Here is a 13327-nt window from a genome sequence, read left to right on the forward strand (position 1 = left end):
CAATAAAGCATTGCAAAATTTATTAAAAAAATGTTGGTTGTACATAAAATTACTCTAGAGGGGAAATGGAGTACAAAAAATTGTGACTTGTTAAAAAGTTGGAATTGATGATTTGCCCGCAAACATCTGGAATGCAAGAAAAAAAAAAAGCCAAGTTTTCGAACATACAAAAAAAGCGAAAATTTAGCACAAATAAAAAAGTGATCACAAACACCAAAAACTCGACAAAAAAAGCACAAAAGCAATAATGAATCAGGCCCTCAGTATGCACATAGTCTTACTGCTCTAACTGGCCTAACTACCTCCAACAAGCCACGAGGTGTGGTCACTGGTTGTTTTGTAGACTTGAGACCAAGCTTGTGTGCTCTGCCCCCCCACCGCACATGTGACCTCTGACCCCTGCTAGTCTAGAGAACCATTTTTTGCAATATACATTAAAAGCACAGAGAATGCTTAAAATGGTCTTCCTATCTCCCAAGATCCTATCTCAGTATGTAGTAGTCATAATATTAGAAAATACATCCAATTATAAATATAGTATAGCTCTTCTGATTCGCTAAGTTACTTACCCCATGTGCAGGGCATTGCAGTAGCTTAGATATCCATGGTTACGACCACTAGCAATTAACAAACTGTCACAATACGAGTGGTCATAACCATGGATACCTAAGTTACTGCAATGCCCTGCACATAGGGTAAGCAACACAGGTTATCAGTACTATGCCACATTTCTAATTGGAGGTATTTGCTATTATTACACCTACTACATTTTGAGATAGGATCTTTGATATGGAAATACCCCTTTAAGACATTGTAACAGTTTACATACATTCCCTGACAGGTTCTACAGTACATATACTAAATAGCACTGCATGGTTTGAGTGGCTTACCATACACGTAACAGTTGAGGTGGCCAGTTTCATAGAAACACATCACATACATTTCTGCAGCTTGCAGACCAGATAACATGTCAAACAATAACCAGTATGACCAGTTATTTCACTAGCTTTTCACTTTTCACAGAAAACATCTTTCTAATGTGTTTACAGTCATGCATAGGCGGCCCTCTTCAGATTGTCCACCTAACTACCCTTCTTGACATTCACAGTACAGTCATGGCCAGAAGTTCTGAGGCTGACACAAATGTTTTTTTCACAGTTTGCTGTGTTTTTTGATCTTTTAGTCGGATGTTTCTATGGTTAGTGAAGTACAATTATAAGTTCACATTTCCTAAGTTTTTACACTTTTATTGACAAATACATCAAGTTTTCTATAAAGACGCAATATCTACAGTGCTGGCTGTAATTTTTCAAGACTTCTGCCCTTCCTCCTGGCAGCTGGATATCCTCTTCTGGGCCTAATCGTACTGATGACAGCCCATTCTTGCCTAATCAGTGTTTAGCATTTATCACCATTTCTGTGGTTTTACTTGTCTAACCGCATTTTGAGGATCACAAATTCTCAATGAGATTGAAGTCTGGGGTGCTTCCTGGTTCTGGACTCAAAATTTCAATTTTTTGGATAACTGAGCGACTTAGTTATTTTGTTTGCCTTGTGATATGGTCTCCATCATTCTGGAAAAATCCTTGTTCATCACCAAATTACTCCTGGATCGTTGGGAGAAGTTGCTCTTTGAGGATATTTAAATAGCATTCTTTATTAATAGCAGTGTTCTTATGCAAAAGTGTGAGCCCACTCCATGGATGAAACGCCCCGTCACATGAATGGACTCAGGATACTTTACTGTTGGTGTAACACAGGACGTATGGCAGCGCTCACCTTTGCTGCTTTGGACACTAATTCTTCCAGATATTCTAAATACAGTAAAGGGGGCTTTATCAGAGAAAATAACTTTGCCCCAGTCTAATCTCTATACTTACTGCAAAGTTAATTTCTCTGATAGAGCCCCCTCCAGAATGATTGTCTGAAGAACAAACGGCTAGCGCTGCCATAAGTCTTGTGTCATGCCAACAGTAAAGCATCCTGAGACCAGTCATCTGTGGGGGCCTTTCATCCAGTGACATTTTGGGTTAATGGCCACAAAACTCCCCAGAGCTTAATCCCATTGACAACCAGTGGTCAATCCTCAAATGTGGGTGGAGAAACAAAAGCACTGAAATTGTGATATACTGAAAGCACTGATTAGACAAGAATGTGCAAATTGCCTCTTCTGAGAAAAAGAGGACTTAACTCTATAGCGCCACCTGTTGGAAGTAGCGATCCTACAATATGACTTCGGATAAAAGCCAAATCAGTATCTCAAGTCGCAGTCTGCAGTCTGCGAATTGAGATACTGATTTGGCTTTTATCCTAAGTCATATTGCACGACTCGTTAAAGGGTTGATTGTGACTTGTAGGATCGCTACTTCCAACAGGTGGCGCAGTAGAGTTAAGTCCTCTTTTTCTCAGAAGAGGCAATTTGCATATTTTAATTCACAGAGAAGCATTGCATGGCAAATAAGCCTCCTTACTCTGACAAGCCAGCTGGTATGTCACTCTCCACAAGGAGAAACTTTACCCCTTAGACCCTAGACAAGAATGGGCAGTCATCTGTCAGGATTTGACCCAGAAGCTGATATCCAGCTGCCAGGGCACAAATCTTGAAAAATAAGGGGCAGCATTGTAAAAATTGAGTCTTTATATAAACATGATGCATTTGTCACTGTGAAAACCAAAATTTGTGGCAGCCTCAAAACTTTTAGCCAGGACTGTATATACAGCTGTGTTATACAGCCAGCGCCTGCCTCTAGCAGCAGTGATCAGAGTTAGCTTAGATCGCTGCTGTTTAGCTTCTTAAATGCTGCTGTAAATCTCTAACGATCCCGAGGCTTCATAAATTACTAATTTCACTATAGTATTGCAAGAAATAGTTCAAGAGATAAAACAAATCCCTTAGGAGAACTAAAAAAAATCACAATATATTTTCCTAGGTATTAAAAATTATAAAAAAACATTTGAATTACCTTCTATTTGGAATATATCACTCTGTGATCATGGTTGCAGATATTAATACATAAGTTATTTCTGTAATTTTCAGATAATTAATGACTCACAGATATCCCGTCAGGCGTTAAGTGAGATTGAATCCCGGCATAATGATATTGTACGGTTGGAGAGCAGCTTGAAAGAACTTCATGATATGTTCCTGGACATCGCCATGTTGGTTGAGAACCAGGTAAACCATATGAGTTAATGTGTTAATGTACAAGGACAGAGACCATGAGAACATAGATGACATATGGGGTGAAGTTATATGAACTTCTTGGTGGTCTATATGAGGACATATACAGTTTCTAAAAGGTCCTTTAGAAAGTCACATGTATCGTTGGATGTCTCAGTTGTGTCCTGTTTTCTATCTTTAATGCTCTGCTTGGAGACTGAGGCTCGACACAGCTCAGGTAACTACATTTTCTGTCCCTCGCTGCATTCCTTCTCCTGAGTGAAGATTCTCCTGCTGCATTTATTAAAGCATTATGTTTATTACAGGGGGAAGTGACAGATAATATAGAGATCAACGTCATGAAGGCAGTGGATCATGTAGAGAAAGCGCGTGTTGAAACCACAAAAGCTGTAAAATACCAGAATAAAGCACGAAAGGTGAGAAGAGGAGATACCAGATGACTGACAAAATAGTATTACAATATATTTACGACAACTAAGGATTCTGAGACTCAGAGAAGGTCCATATAGAAGACCGTTGACAGTACCTTGTACAATATCTCACCATAATTATGTGTCTGTGCACTTCTAACTTTCTACATCCTGCTCTTGCACCTTACCCTTGTTATCTACACATTCTCACCACCTTGGATCTTCCACGTCTCCATACTATTTCCTACCTGTCCTAACCAATGCTTGTCTACCACATGTATTGTACCCACCATCCTTCTATCTCCTGTACACCTCTCTCCTCCTGCTTCTGTCCGCCTATTCCTTTATTTCCTTTCCTTTATGAAGGGTGCTCTTATAGACCGCATAGAAAATAACATGGATGAGTCGGTGGGTTTTGTGGAACGAGCAGTGGCTGACACAAAGAAAGCAGTAAAATACCAGAGTGAGGCCAGGCGGGTGAGAATTCCCCTGAAGCAACATCCTCCACACCCTTAGTATCTAGTTTGACAACTTGTTTTGTCAGTAGGACATCACATTGCAATGTGGTTAACCTGATGTCCGGGTTGAGATCCTAGCTGTGTTTCTTAGATGGAAAAATACTTTGCAGTGTTTGTTCTTCCTTCCGTCAGTCCTTCATTTTGTATGTTGTTTTCTTTTGTCTATGGTTTTCTTTTCTCTATCATATCTATGGCAAATACAGCACTTCTTGGACCATCACTTTTTTCTGCTATCCACATACATGTTAGACCAGGTTTGTGAACGTAAGTGAGGAATGCCCTGACTAGTGGACATGCGGACTATACATGATTCAGACCATGCTCTTGTATATAAGACTCTGTCTGTCTGTCTGTAGGCACACCGATAATTGATACGAGTGTCCACTACGATAATTGACTTTCATACTTCTAGTTGAAAACATGAGTAGATATACCTTAGTACAATTTATTATTGTGGCTACTCTCATAGGGTTGAATGGGATTTGCTTTATAAATATTAAAAAAGTTCCACAAAAATTGTGATGAAAATTCTGATAATGAAAATGTTTTAACCATTTGTACTATGAGTGGCAGCTCTTTACACAACACTTTCCTACTGTACAATTGTGGCCGACACTCAAACACTATATATAGCTGTAAATTATATCTTTGTAATCAATTACTCATCCCTCTTATGATATTGCCTCCCTCCAGAAAATGATCATAATTATTGTGGTGGTAATTATTCTACTAGCAATTATTGCCTTGATTATTGGCCTATCTGTGGGACTGAAGAAGTGAGAGTATGACCGTGATGTTGGGGGAAACCAAACCCAATTGTAAGTAGAGAACGTTTGGGGGATTTTGGGAAAACTGGAACGTGACAATCCCGATATGGCAATGCCTTAAAATAGTTGGTACTACACTACAGGGCAATATTTCTCGAAATTGAAGCTTAGTACCCCTACTCAAACAAATTACTTCAAGACAATACCCTGTATGAGGGCAGTATGATTGTTCTCAAGAGAAGTGGCATATACTCCAGGGGACACTCCCCACAGATTGGCTGACCCCAAATCACTCAACTACTCAATGCCCAAATCATTAAAACTGCAAACCAGCCCAAGCGAAAAACAAGACAACAATCTCGAAAATGGAGGAGACTATACTGCAATATGTGTTCGATAAACTTGATTAAAATTAATGAGGAACATTAACCTCTTTATGACAATTTCAATTTTCTCGTTTTTGCACTTTCGTTTTTTCTTCCACTTCTTCTTCTAAGAGCCAGAACCTTTTTATTTTTCCATCCACATTGAAGTATGTGAACTTGTATTTCTACAGGACAAGTTGTAGTTTTCAATGACATCATGAAAAACAGGTGTGGTGAAGCTGCACAAAAATTGCAATTCTGCAATTGGTTTCGTTTTTTTCTTTATGGCGTTCATTGTGCAATAAAAATTACCTGGCTATATAATTCTCTGCGTTACAGCTGTCATCTACCTGGTTTGGTACGGGCTCAGCTGCTGAGGCTGCTCCATACACAGGGACTAGATATGACATGAACTATTACTTCTTATGTCGGGAAGGAGATTAAAATGAATTTGTATGATATGGTAAATAATGTCCAGTTGTGCACTATAAAACTGGAGATCCACTATTATATAGGTACCAGTGCATGTAAAGCCCAAGTGTAAGGGATCCTCAAGATGAATAATATAACAATGCTGTGATCTATGACTAATGTAGTGTCAAGGAGGGTGGTCTTGGTTGTGCACAACATTCCTGGTACTATGTGAACTTATTTTCTTTATACTTGTCGGTTACCTTCAGTCACTGTTGTGTAGCCCTTTGTAGTTGGTCAATCCCTTTATGACTTTCAAGCATTGCTCCAGCAGCGAGAAGTCATATTTGGAGTTGTGTCTGGAGGTGAATGCACTTCATGCTTCTCAGCCTCATGCTGTATTCCCTAGCTGTACCCTCCCATGGCTGATTGACAGGCTGCTTGAAAAAGTCCATAGCCATGTACCAGAGTAAATGACCTGTCAATCAGCCAGGAGAAGATGCCGCTAGGTAGTGAATACTGTGTAAGACTGAGAAGCAAGAAGTGTATCCTCACACCCAAATGTGAGGGTAAATTTTCCCGACACGTTCCAATTAAAATTTTGTCTACACTACTTGGATTTATTTTGAATCCTTAATATGATTATTTTTAGCTTTATTTACATTAGTTATAGACCTCACCATTGTTATTGTATTGACCTGGTGGATTCACTTATGATCCTATACTTGGGTTTTACATGTACTAACATCTTCAAAATGGTGGATCTCCTGGTTTAATGGTGTACAACCGAACATTCGTTCCTGTATCATACATTCTTCTTTTAATATTCCTCTTTGATGTTAATGTCCACTATGGCTTAACACAATGTATTGAACAAATTATATTGCAGCGTAGTCGCCTCCATTTTGTAGTTTCTTCCCCCTTAAAATTATAACTGGAAAGGATGCAACCTCATGTCCTAGTTATATAGGAATTCTAGAGCAATATTACTCTGAGCACTGAATGGTTGGATTATATTGTGCTCTATGTGAAACCTCATAAGGTTGGGGAAGAATAGCTACAACGCGGCCTAGACTTGACCTGATTGTCCCCTGATATGGGGGGTTTGACTCCACCTGGTTTATATCTTTCAAATTTAGCCACCAACAAAAAAAAGGATGGATCTTTCTGAAATCAGGATGCTAATAACGAGTCATGTGCAATCCAGTCTTTGTGTGTACAGATTCTTTGCAATTTATAACAGATCATAATGATGTGTGGAAATGTTTATAGACCCGTGAAGGCTGACACCTGAGAATGTTTTGGTCTTTAAAGGTTATAGATCTTAGGTGACAACGTATAGCGTCTCGTAACATATTTTTTTTCCTTTATCCCTAGTGTAGCACTCCATTCATGAACCCAATCATTCCAAAGCTCCTGATCCTAACTTGCTCCTAAACTTCACCTGCTTCACCACCCAGGTTTACCTATTTTTCACCACCAGTAGAAGGATCCATGCTCCAACCTTCGGGAAACCTCCCACCTACCTGGAACTTGTGGACCCATGCTTTCTCCTTGTGTTTGTGGCATCTTCCTTCTCTACTGTCCAGAATTCTAAACCAGGAGAAGGATAGGACAATTGAACCTCACATTATTTCTGTATATTTTACAAAGACACACTGAACCACGAGGTGCTGAATTCATAAGGCCATTTTGTGAAAACTATGTAGGCGTGTGCCAAACTTCTCATGTTGTACATTGACTCTTGGGATTTAAGTGATAGATGGTGTGAAGACTAAGTTGTAACTTTAACCAAAAATGTTAAATTATTAATATGTTTGATCAATTTCAATATTTTGAGCCTTATCAGTTACCTGGAAAGAGGTGACTTTTTTAACTATAGACTACTTGTGATTTCTTTAGGTTTATGACCTCTCAAGGCACTTCTCGGCTTTCAGTTCAGTGATAAATCTGCCTTAAGCCAAAGACCTGAGTAACCTGAGACAGACTAACTTCTATGGATGCACTACAAGACAGCTGCAATGTAAAAACTGTGGTTGTTAGGTGATTTTCTCCTACCAACCACCCTGACAGACATAACAGCTTGGAGCTGGACTGGCAATGTGCTGACTAATCTGGGAAGGGAAAAATAGCTTGGTATCTTTTTTAGAGTCCCTGCTACATAGGACAAGACTGTGGTTCCAATTCATCCAAGTCTTTGAGCTTTATTCTGGAGTGGAAATAGTTCTAAGGGTCATACGGACGACCATGCAACACGGTCCAAGCATGGACTGCAATGCACAGACTGGCCGCAGGTCTCCTGATCTGAGTGTGAAAGCCTCATAGAAATATACAAAACTGTCACGCTCAGGTCAGGAATCCCACTGCTAGTTAGTGCATTCTGGTCCGTGCTCAGACCGTGTTGCATGGATATTGGCATGAGCCCTATTAGTGATTTTTATCTTTGACCATATTCAAGATAATTTCACTTGGTTTTGGCTATTTTTATTCGCCAATGTAGCCGCAGTTTTCCTAATGCAAATGTGTAAGTCTACTCATTTTTTGCAACTTTTTAGAAATGACACAAATATTTGAGCAATTGTGCTCCAGTACCCTACTGGAGTATAAAATCTGTCTGATTTTATTTTTTTGCGCTAATGTTAACAATGTTAAAGGATCATGTTACATTTGCACTCAGAAAAGGTAAAGCGTATCTTAGATTTTGTGCAAAATTTGACAACCAAGATTCACCATTTTGAAGGATTTAAAAAAAAGACAACGAATACTAACAGACAAAAAAGAAAAGTCACTTTGTAAATTTACATCTTGAATCATCACTTGAATTCTTTTTAAAATTTGTATAAAAAGGTTGGCGCGAGGAAATACACTCACCTATTTAAGTTCTCTGTTAGAGCCTCAAAATGTCGTGAAGGGCGATCAGTTCTCACAGCAGTTATCAATGAAAGATTCAAGAGCTTCACCAGTTCTTTCAAGTAGTGAGGGATCATCAAGATTAAAATATAATTCTATTATTGGGTGTAATCAGAATCACGTTTTTCCGGGTCAGACAAATACATCACTCATGGCATACATACTTTAAGAAGTCCAAAGTTCTACCCTAAACACAAAACGCATCTTTCTCATTACACTCAATAAAGACAATGAAATATATTAATTTTGACAATCCTTCGCAGTTCGGGAAATGGCTGTGATAAACGTCTTTTATTCCACTGATGACTTCAAATGTCCAAGAGTGACCTCATTATGGTGTTTGCCGGCACCACTGGCAAAATAGATAAGAAAGTGGAACATGATGGGTGTTATATAATGAGAGGTAATGGGTGGATTATGAAAGATGAAAGTGGACTGCAAAAAGGATATTTGCTTTCCTATAAGCTAAGCACATTACTTAGTTTCTATTGGATCTACACAAAGACTGTAGAGCCACCTCTGCTGGGTTGTGGCCGTCCAGAAATTCTAGGGCAGTCCGTATAAATAGGGAGCTTTTTTGCCCTGTCCATAAAAAAATTAAGGCATCCGTGATTTTTTTGAAGCTGTAAAAACTTATACACATTATTTTGGCTGTAATTTTCATCATTTTACAGTTTATAGTGAATGCAGCTGATGTCTACATATCAGAATTTTGGGCTGTAGACATGGATCACTTATAATCGTAATGATTTATTATTGTTTTCCAATGTTTCCGTAAAAAATATTGTCTGTCTGTGATTTTTTGATAAGTAGTCGGAAAAAAAACAAAAAGTGAAGTTGGCAACCCTGCACCTCTGCTGGAGTAGACTTTGAAGCAGTTATTCCCAAGTCGGCCATGAAGGGCATAAATGGGAATAACCATTCAAATGAGATTTGTGAAACACTCATTAATGGTTCATGTATTATTTATTGATGCTAGTAACGCGGCTTAGAACTTTTTCCTAGTTGTTCTTAAACATTAAATGGGTTTCTCTCAGAATTTAATAAATGACCACTGTGCCATATTTCAAACTGCAACCCGTCCTTGTCACATATCAGAATGGTTTAGTCTGAAGAACCACAGCTAAAGACATGTCTCAACTGTCACAGGAGCAGCATTGTGACCTGATCTACTCTCTCAGCCATGGAGCATTACTGTAGCAAGATGGAACGTAAACTTGTCCTGCAAAACAGGCTAATTTTCTCCAGCATCAGTCCTCCAAGAAAATCTTTTCTCTTGCTAGATTTCTGCTCTACAGCTAAGTAGGCTGATTAGCTCACGATGCTGCTCCTCTGACAGTTTAGACACGTCTCAAACTGTTTTTATTCAGGCAGCATCCCATCCTGATACGTGTCTAGGATTGGTTGCATATTGTAATATGTCATAGTGGCAATTTTTGTAACCCCTTGAAGAAATGACCAGTTATGACCACTAGTGAAGCTCCTGTTTTTTTAGAACGGATAAAGATGACAACACTTTGAGACCACAGTAAATGTAGCTGTCTCCTTTCTATCTCACATGTAAAAAACCTGACAAGCAAACGACATGTTCACAGTATTGTTGTCAGGAATTAGTAAGAGAAGACGTATAATTATTCCCAGTAATAGAACAAACAGTGTAAAATATATCTGATTTGTTTGTGACTTAAGTATTTTATTGGAGATATGAAGGAATGTTAAGTACATTTTTAGACTAGTATAACCTGTATTTTAGGTTTGGTGGGTTAGAGGGTAACAGACAATAAAAGCAGTTATTGGGAACATTCCTAATCTTTCACATCACGCAGGGAAATGTGGTATGTGGTACATTCTGCTCTCGTACATGGGGGGTTATTGACACAACCGGCATTATTGGTAAGTTGATGAAGCCCGAACTCCTACTTGACCTTCCCGTACAGTAATTAAGTGGAAATAAGATACACATAAAGCAAAGCCGTATTTGTGTGCTGTAGGCAAGTGACTGGACAATTGTGGCCACTGGTGTGCTGTTTGAGGTGTAATTGTGTCGTACAATGAGAAATAACTGAGTTTCTATACCCTCACAGCCCTGCTGGTGATTGTGAAGTATTATGTCTAATAATAATCACAGACATACCGGTCCGTAAGTCGTAGTTAAGCTGTGTCAATGGATAACAAAGTACACAATAGATTACACATAAACAAGGTCGGTTCTGTGTTTTCATACACTGAGGCAATTATATAAGACGTAGAACGTCTCAGCAACAACAGACAGTGCCACCTTGTATTTAAATAAAGACGACTTGAAAGGAGCACCTAGTCTGCACTTTCCATGCCTGAGGGGGCGCTGCATGACACGGGGCTTCTCCTACATCAAAGAGGTTTATTACTGGGAAAGATCTTTCTAATGTCTGTAAGGCAGGGGTCACACTTGCGAGTGCAATGTGAGAAACTCGCACAAGTCTCTGGCATCAATACCCGACACTGCTGCCGGCACTCGGGACCGCAGCGTTCAGCTGCATAGAAATATATCCAGCCGCACTCTCCGTTCCCGAGAGCCGACGGCAGTGCCGGGTATTGAGGTGCGAGTTTCTCGCATTGCACTCACAAGTGTGACCCCGGCCTTAGTCTTACTCTCTTAATCCATAAGAAGAAGGTTTAAAGAAGATCTGTCTCTTGCTCAAAGAAACTGAGTTAAATACCTTACAAAAGTACCTGAGCTCCCCAGATTCTGCTTCTCTTTTCCGTTTTGTGCTGTCACTCCACTGCAGAGATATTCAGGCTTGTTTCTTCTAGAGCACAGTACGTAAAATCTCTGGTTTGTAGTCCAACTTTGCATTTCTTCAGAGTCTTCTCTGGGGGCGTGAGCTTTAACTATTCCCTCCCAGCCACTACTAATCACAGTTTAACTGCTGAGGTAGCAGTCTACTAGCCTCAAAGGCTGTTATGCTGTGATTGGCAGCATCTGAGAGGGATAGGTGAAAGCACACGCCCCCAGAGAAGACTCTGAAGAAATGCAAACTTGGTCTGCAAACGAGAGATTTCACATACTGCCCTCCAGAATAAATAAATATGAATAGCTCTGCAATGGAGTGACTTAGTGCAAAATGGAAAAGAGTTCAGTGATTTTCACTAGGAATTTAACTTAATTTTTGGGGGCAAGTGACAAGTTCTCTTTAAATGTAACACCCATACATCTACATTAGGCTACAGTGACACAGCTATAAGGCACTCTCAAACATTGCATCTTATGATCGTCAATAAAGTCCTGTTGTGCCTCCAGAACTACTTACAAAGTCTTCAGGGATACTGTATATATCTGGTGATGGGTAGGGAAAAGGGCTATGTTGGCTCAAGTGTCACCCTCTGGTGATTTATAGTTTAGGGGCAAAAAGATGTCTTGAAGGCAAGTAGAACCTTAGTTTAGTAGTCAGGAAAGTCTGGGCAATAGATTAGGCAGTCATGTAAGCACACATTCATACTGGACACGCTTTAACCCATTTTTGACTATACAGTTAGGTCCATATATATTTGGACAGAGACAACATTTTTCTCATTTTGGTTATAGACATTACCACAATGAATTTTAAACAAAACAATTCAGATGCAGTTGAAGTTCAGACTTTCAGCTTTCATTTGAGGGTATCCACATTAAAATTGGATGAAGGGTTTAGGAGTTTCAGCTCCTTAACATGTGCCACCCTGTTTTTAAAGGGACCAAAAGTAATTGGACAGATTCAATAATTTTAAATAAAATGTTCATTTCTAGTACTTGGTTGAAAACCCTTTGTTGGCAATGACTGTCTGAAGTCTTGAACTCATGGACATCACCAGACGCTGTGTTTCCTCCTTTTTGATGCTCTGCCAGGCCTTCACTGCGGTGGTTTTCAGTTGCTGTTTGTTTGTGGGCCTTTCTGTATGAAGTTTAGTCTTTAACAAGTGAAATGCATGCTCAATTGGGTTGAGATCAGGTGACTGACTTGGCCATTCAAGAATATTCCACTTCTTTGCTTTAATAGACTCCTGGGTTGCTTTGGCTTCATGTTTTGGGTCATTGTCCATCTGTAGTATGAAACGACGACCAATCAGTTTTGCTGCATTTGGCTGGATCTGAGCACACAGTATGGCTCTGAATACCTCAGAATTCATTTGGCTGCTTCTGTCCTGTGTCACATCATCAATAAACACTAGTGACCCAGTGCCACTGGCAGCCATGCATGCCCAAGCCATCACACTGCCTCCGCCGTGTTTTACAGATGATGTGGTATGCTTTGGATCATGAGCTGTACCACGCCTTCGCCATACTTTTCTCTTTCCATCATTCTGGTAGAGGTTGATCTTGGTTTCATCTGTCCAAAGAATGTTCTTCCTGAACTGTGCTGTCTTTTTTAGATGTTTTTTAGCAAAGTCCAGTCTAGCCTTTTTATTCTTGACACTTATGAGTGGCTTGCACCGTGCAGTGAACCCTCTGTATTTACTTTCATGCAGTCTTCTCTTTATGATAGATTTGGATATTGATACGCTGACCTCCGGGAGAGTGTTGGTCACTTGGTTGGCTGTTGTGAAGGCGTTTCTCTTCACCATGGAGATTATTCTGCGATCACCCACCACTGTTGTCTTCCGTGGGCGCCCAGGTCTTTTTGCATTGATGAGATCACCAGTGCTTTCTTTCCTTCTCAGGATGTACCAAACTGTACATTTTGCCACTCCTAATATTGTAGCAATATCTCGGATGGGTTTTTTCTCTGTTTTCACAGCTTAAGAATGG

At 39.7% G+C, this 13327-nt stretch overlaps 1 protein-coding gene across 4 annotated transcripts in view; it reads left to right on the forward strand.

The window, feature by feature from the left end:
* STX3 (syntaxin 3) overlaps positions 1 to 13327 on the forward strand; it is a 108235-nt gene that overhangs the window by 92081 nt on the left and 2827 nt on the right. For 2 of the 4 annotated variants that reach the window (XM_077250941.1, XM_077250940.1), the window contains exons 8-9: positions 3038 to 3175; positions 3958 to 4068. In XM_077250941.1, the coding sequence (XP_077107056.1) occupies positions 3038 to 3175; positions 3958 to 4068 (249 nt within the window). Of the gene's footprint in view, positions 1 to 3037; positions 3176 to 3486; positions 3598 to 3957; positions 4069 to 4802; positions 4928 to 7029; positions 11543 to 13327 lie in introns of those variants that run through there. The other 2 variants (XM_077250942.1, XM_077250939.1) reach the window with 2 other exon arrangements.

This window comes from Ranitomeya variabilis, chromosome 4 (genome assembly GCF_051348905.1).
Source record: "Ranitomeya variabilis isolate aRanVar5 chromosome 4, aRanVar5.hap1, whole genome shotgun sequence".
Lineage (NCBI taxonomy): Eukaryota > Metazoa > Chordata > Amphibia > Anura > Dendrobatidae > Ranitomeya > Ranitomeya variabilis.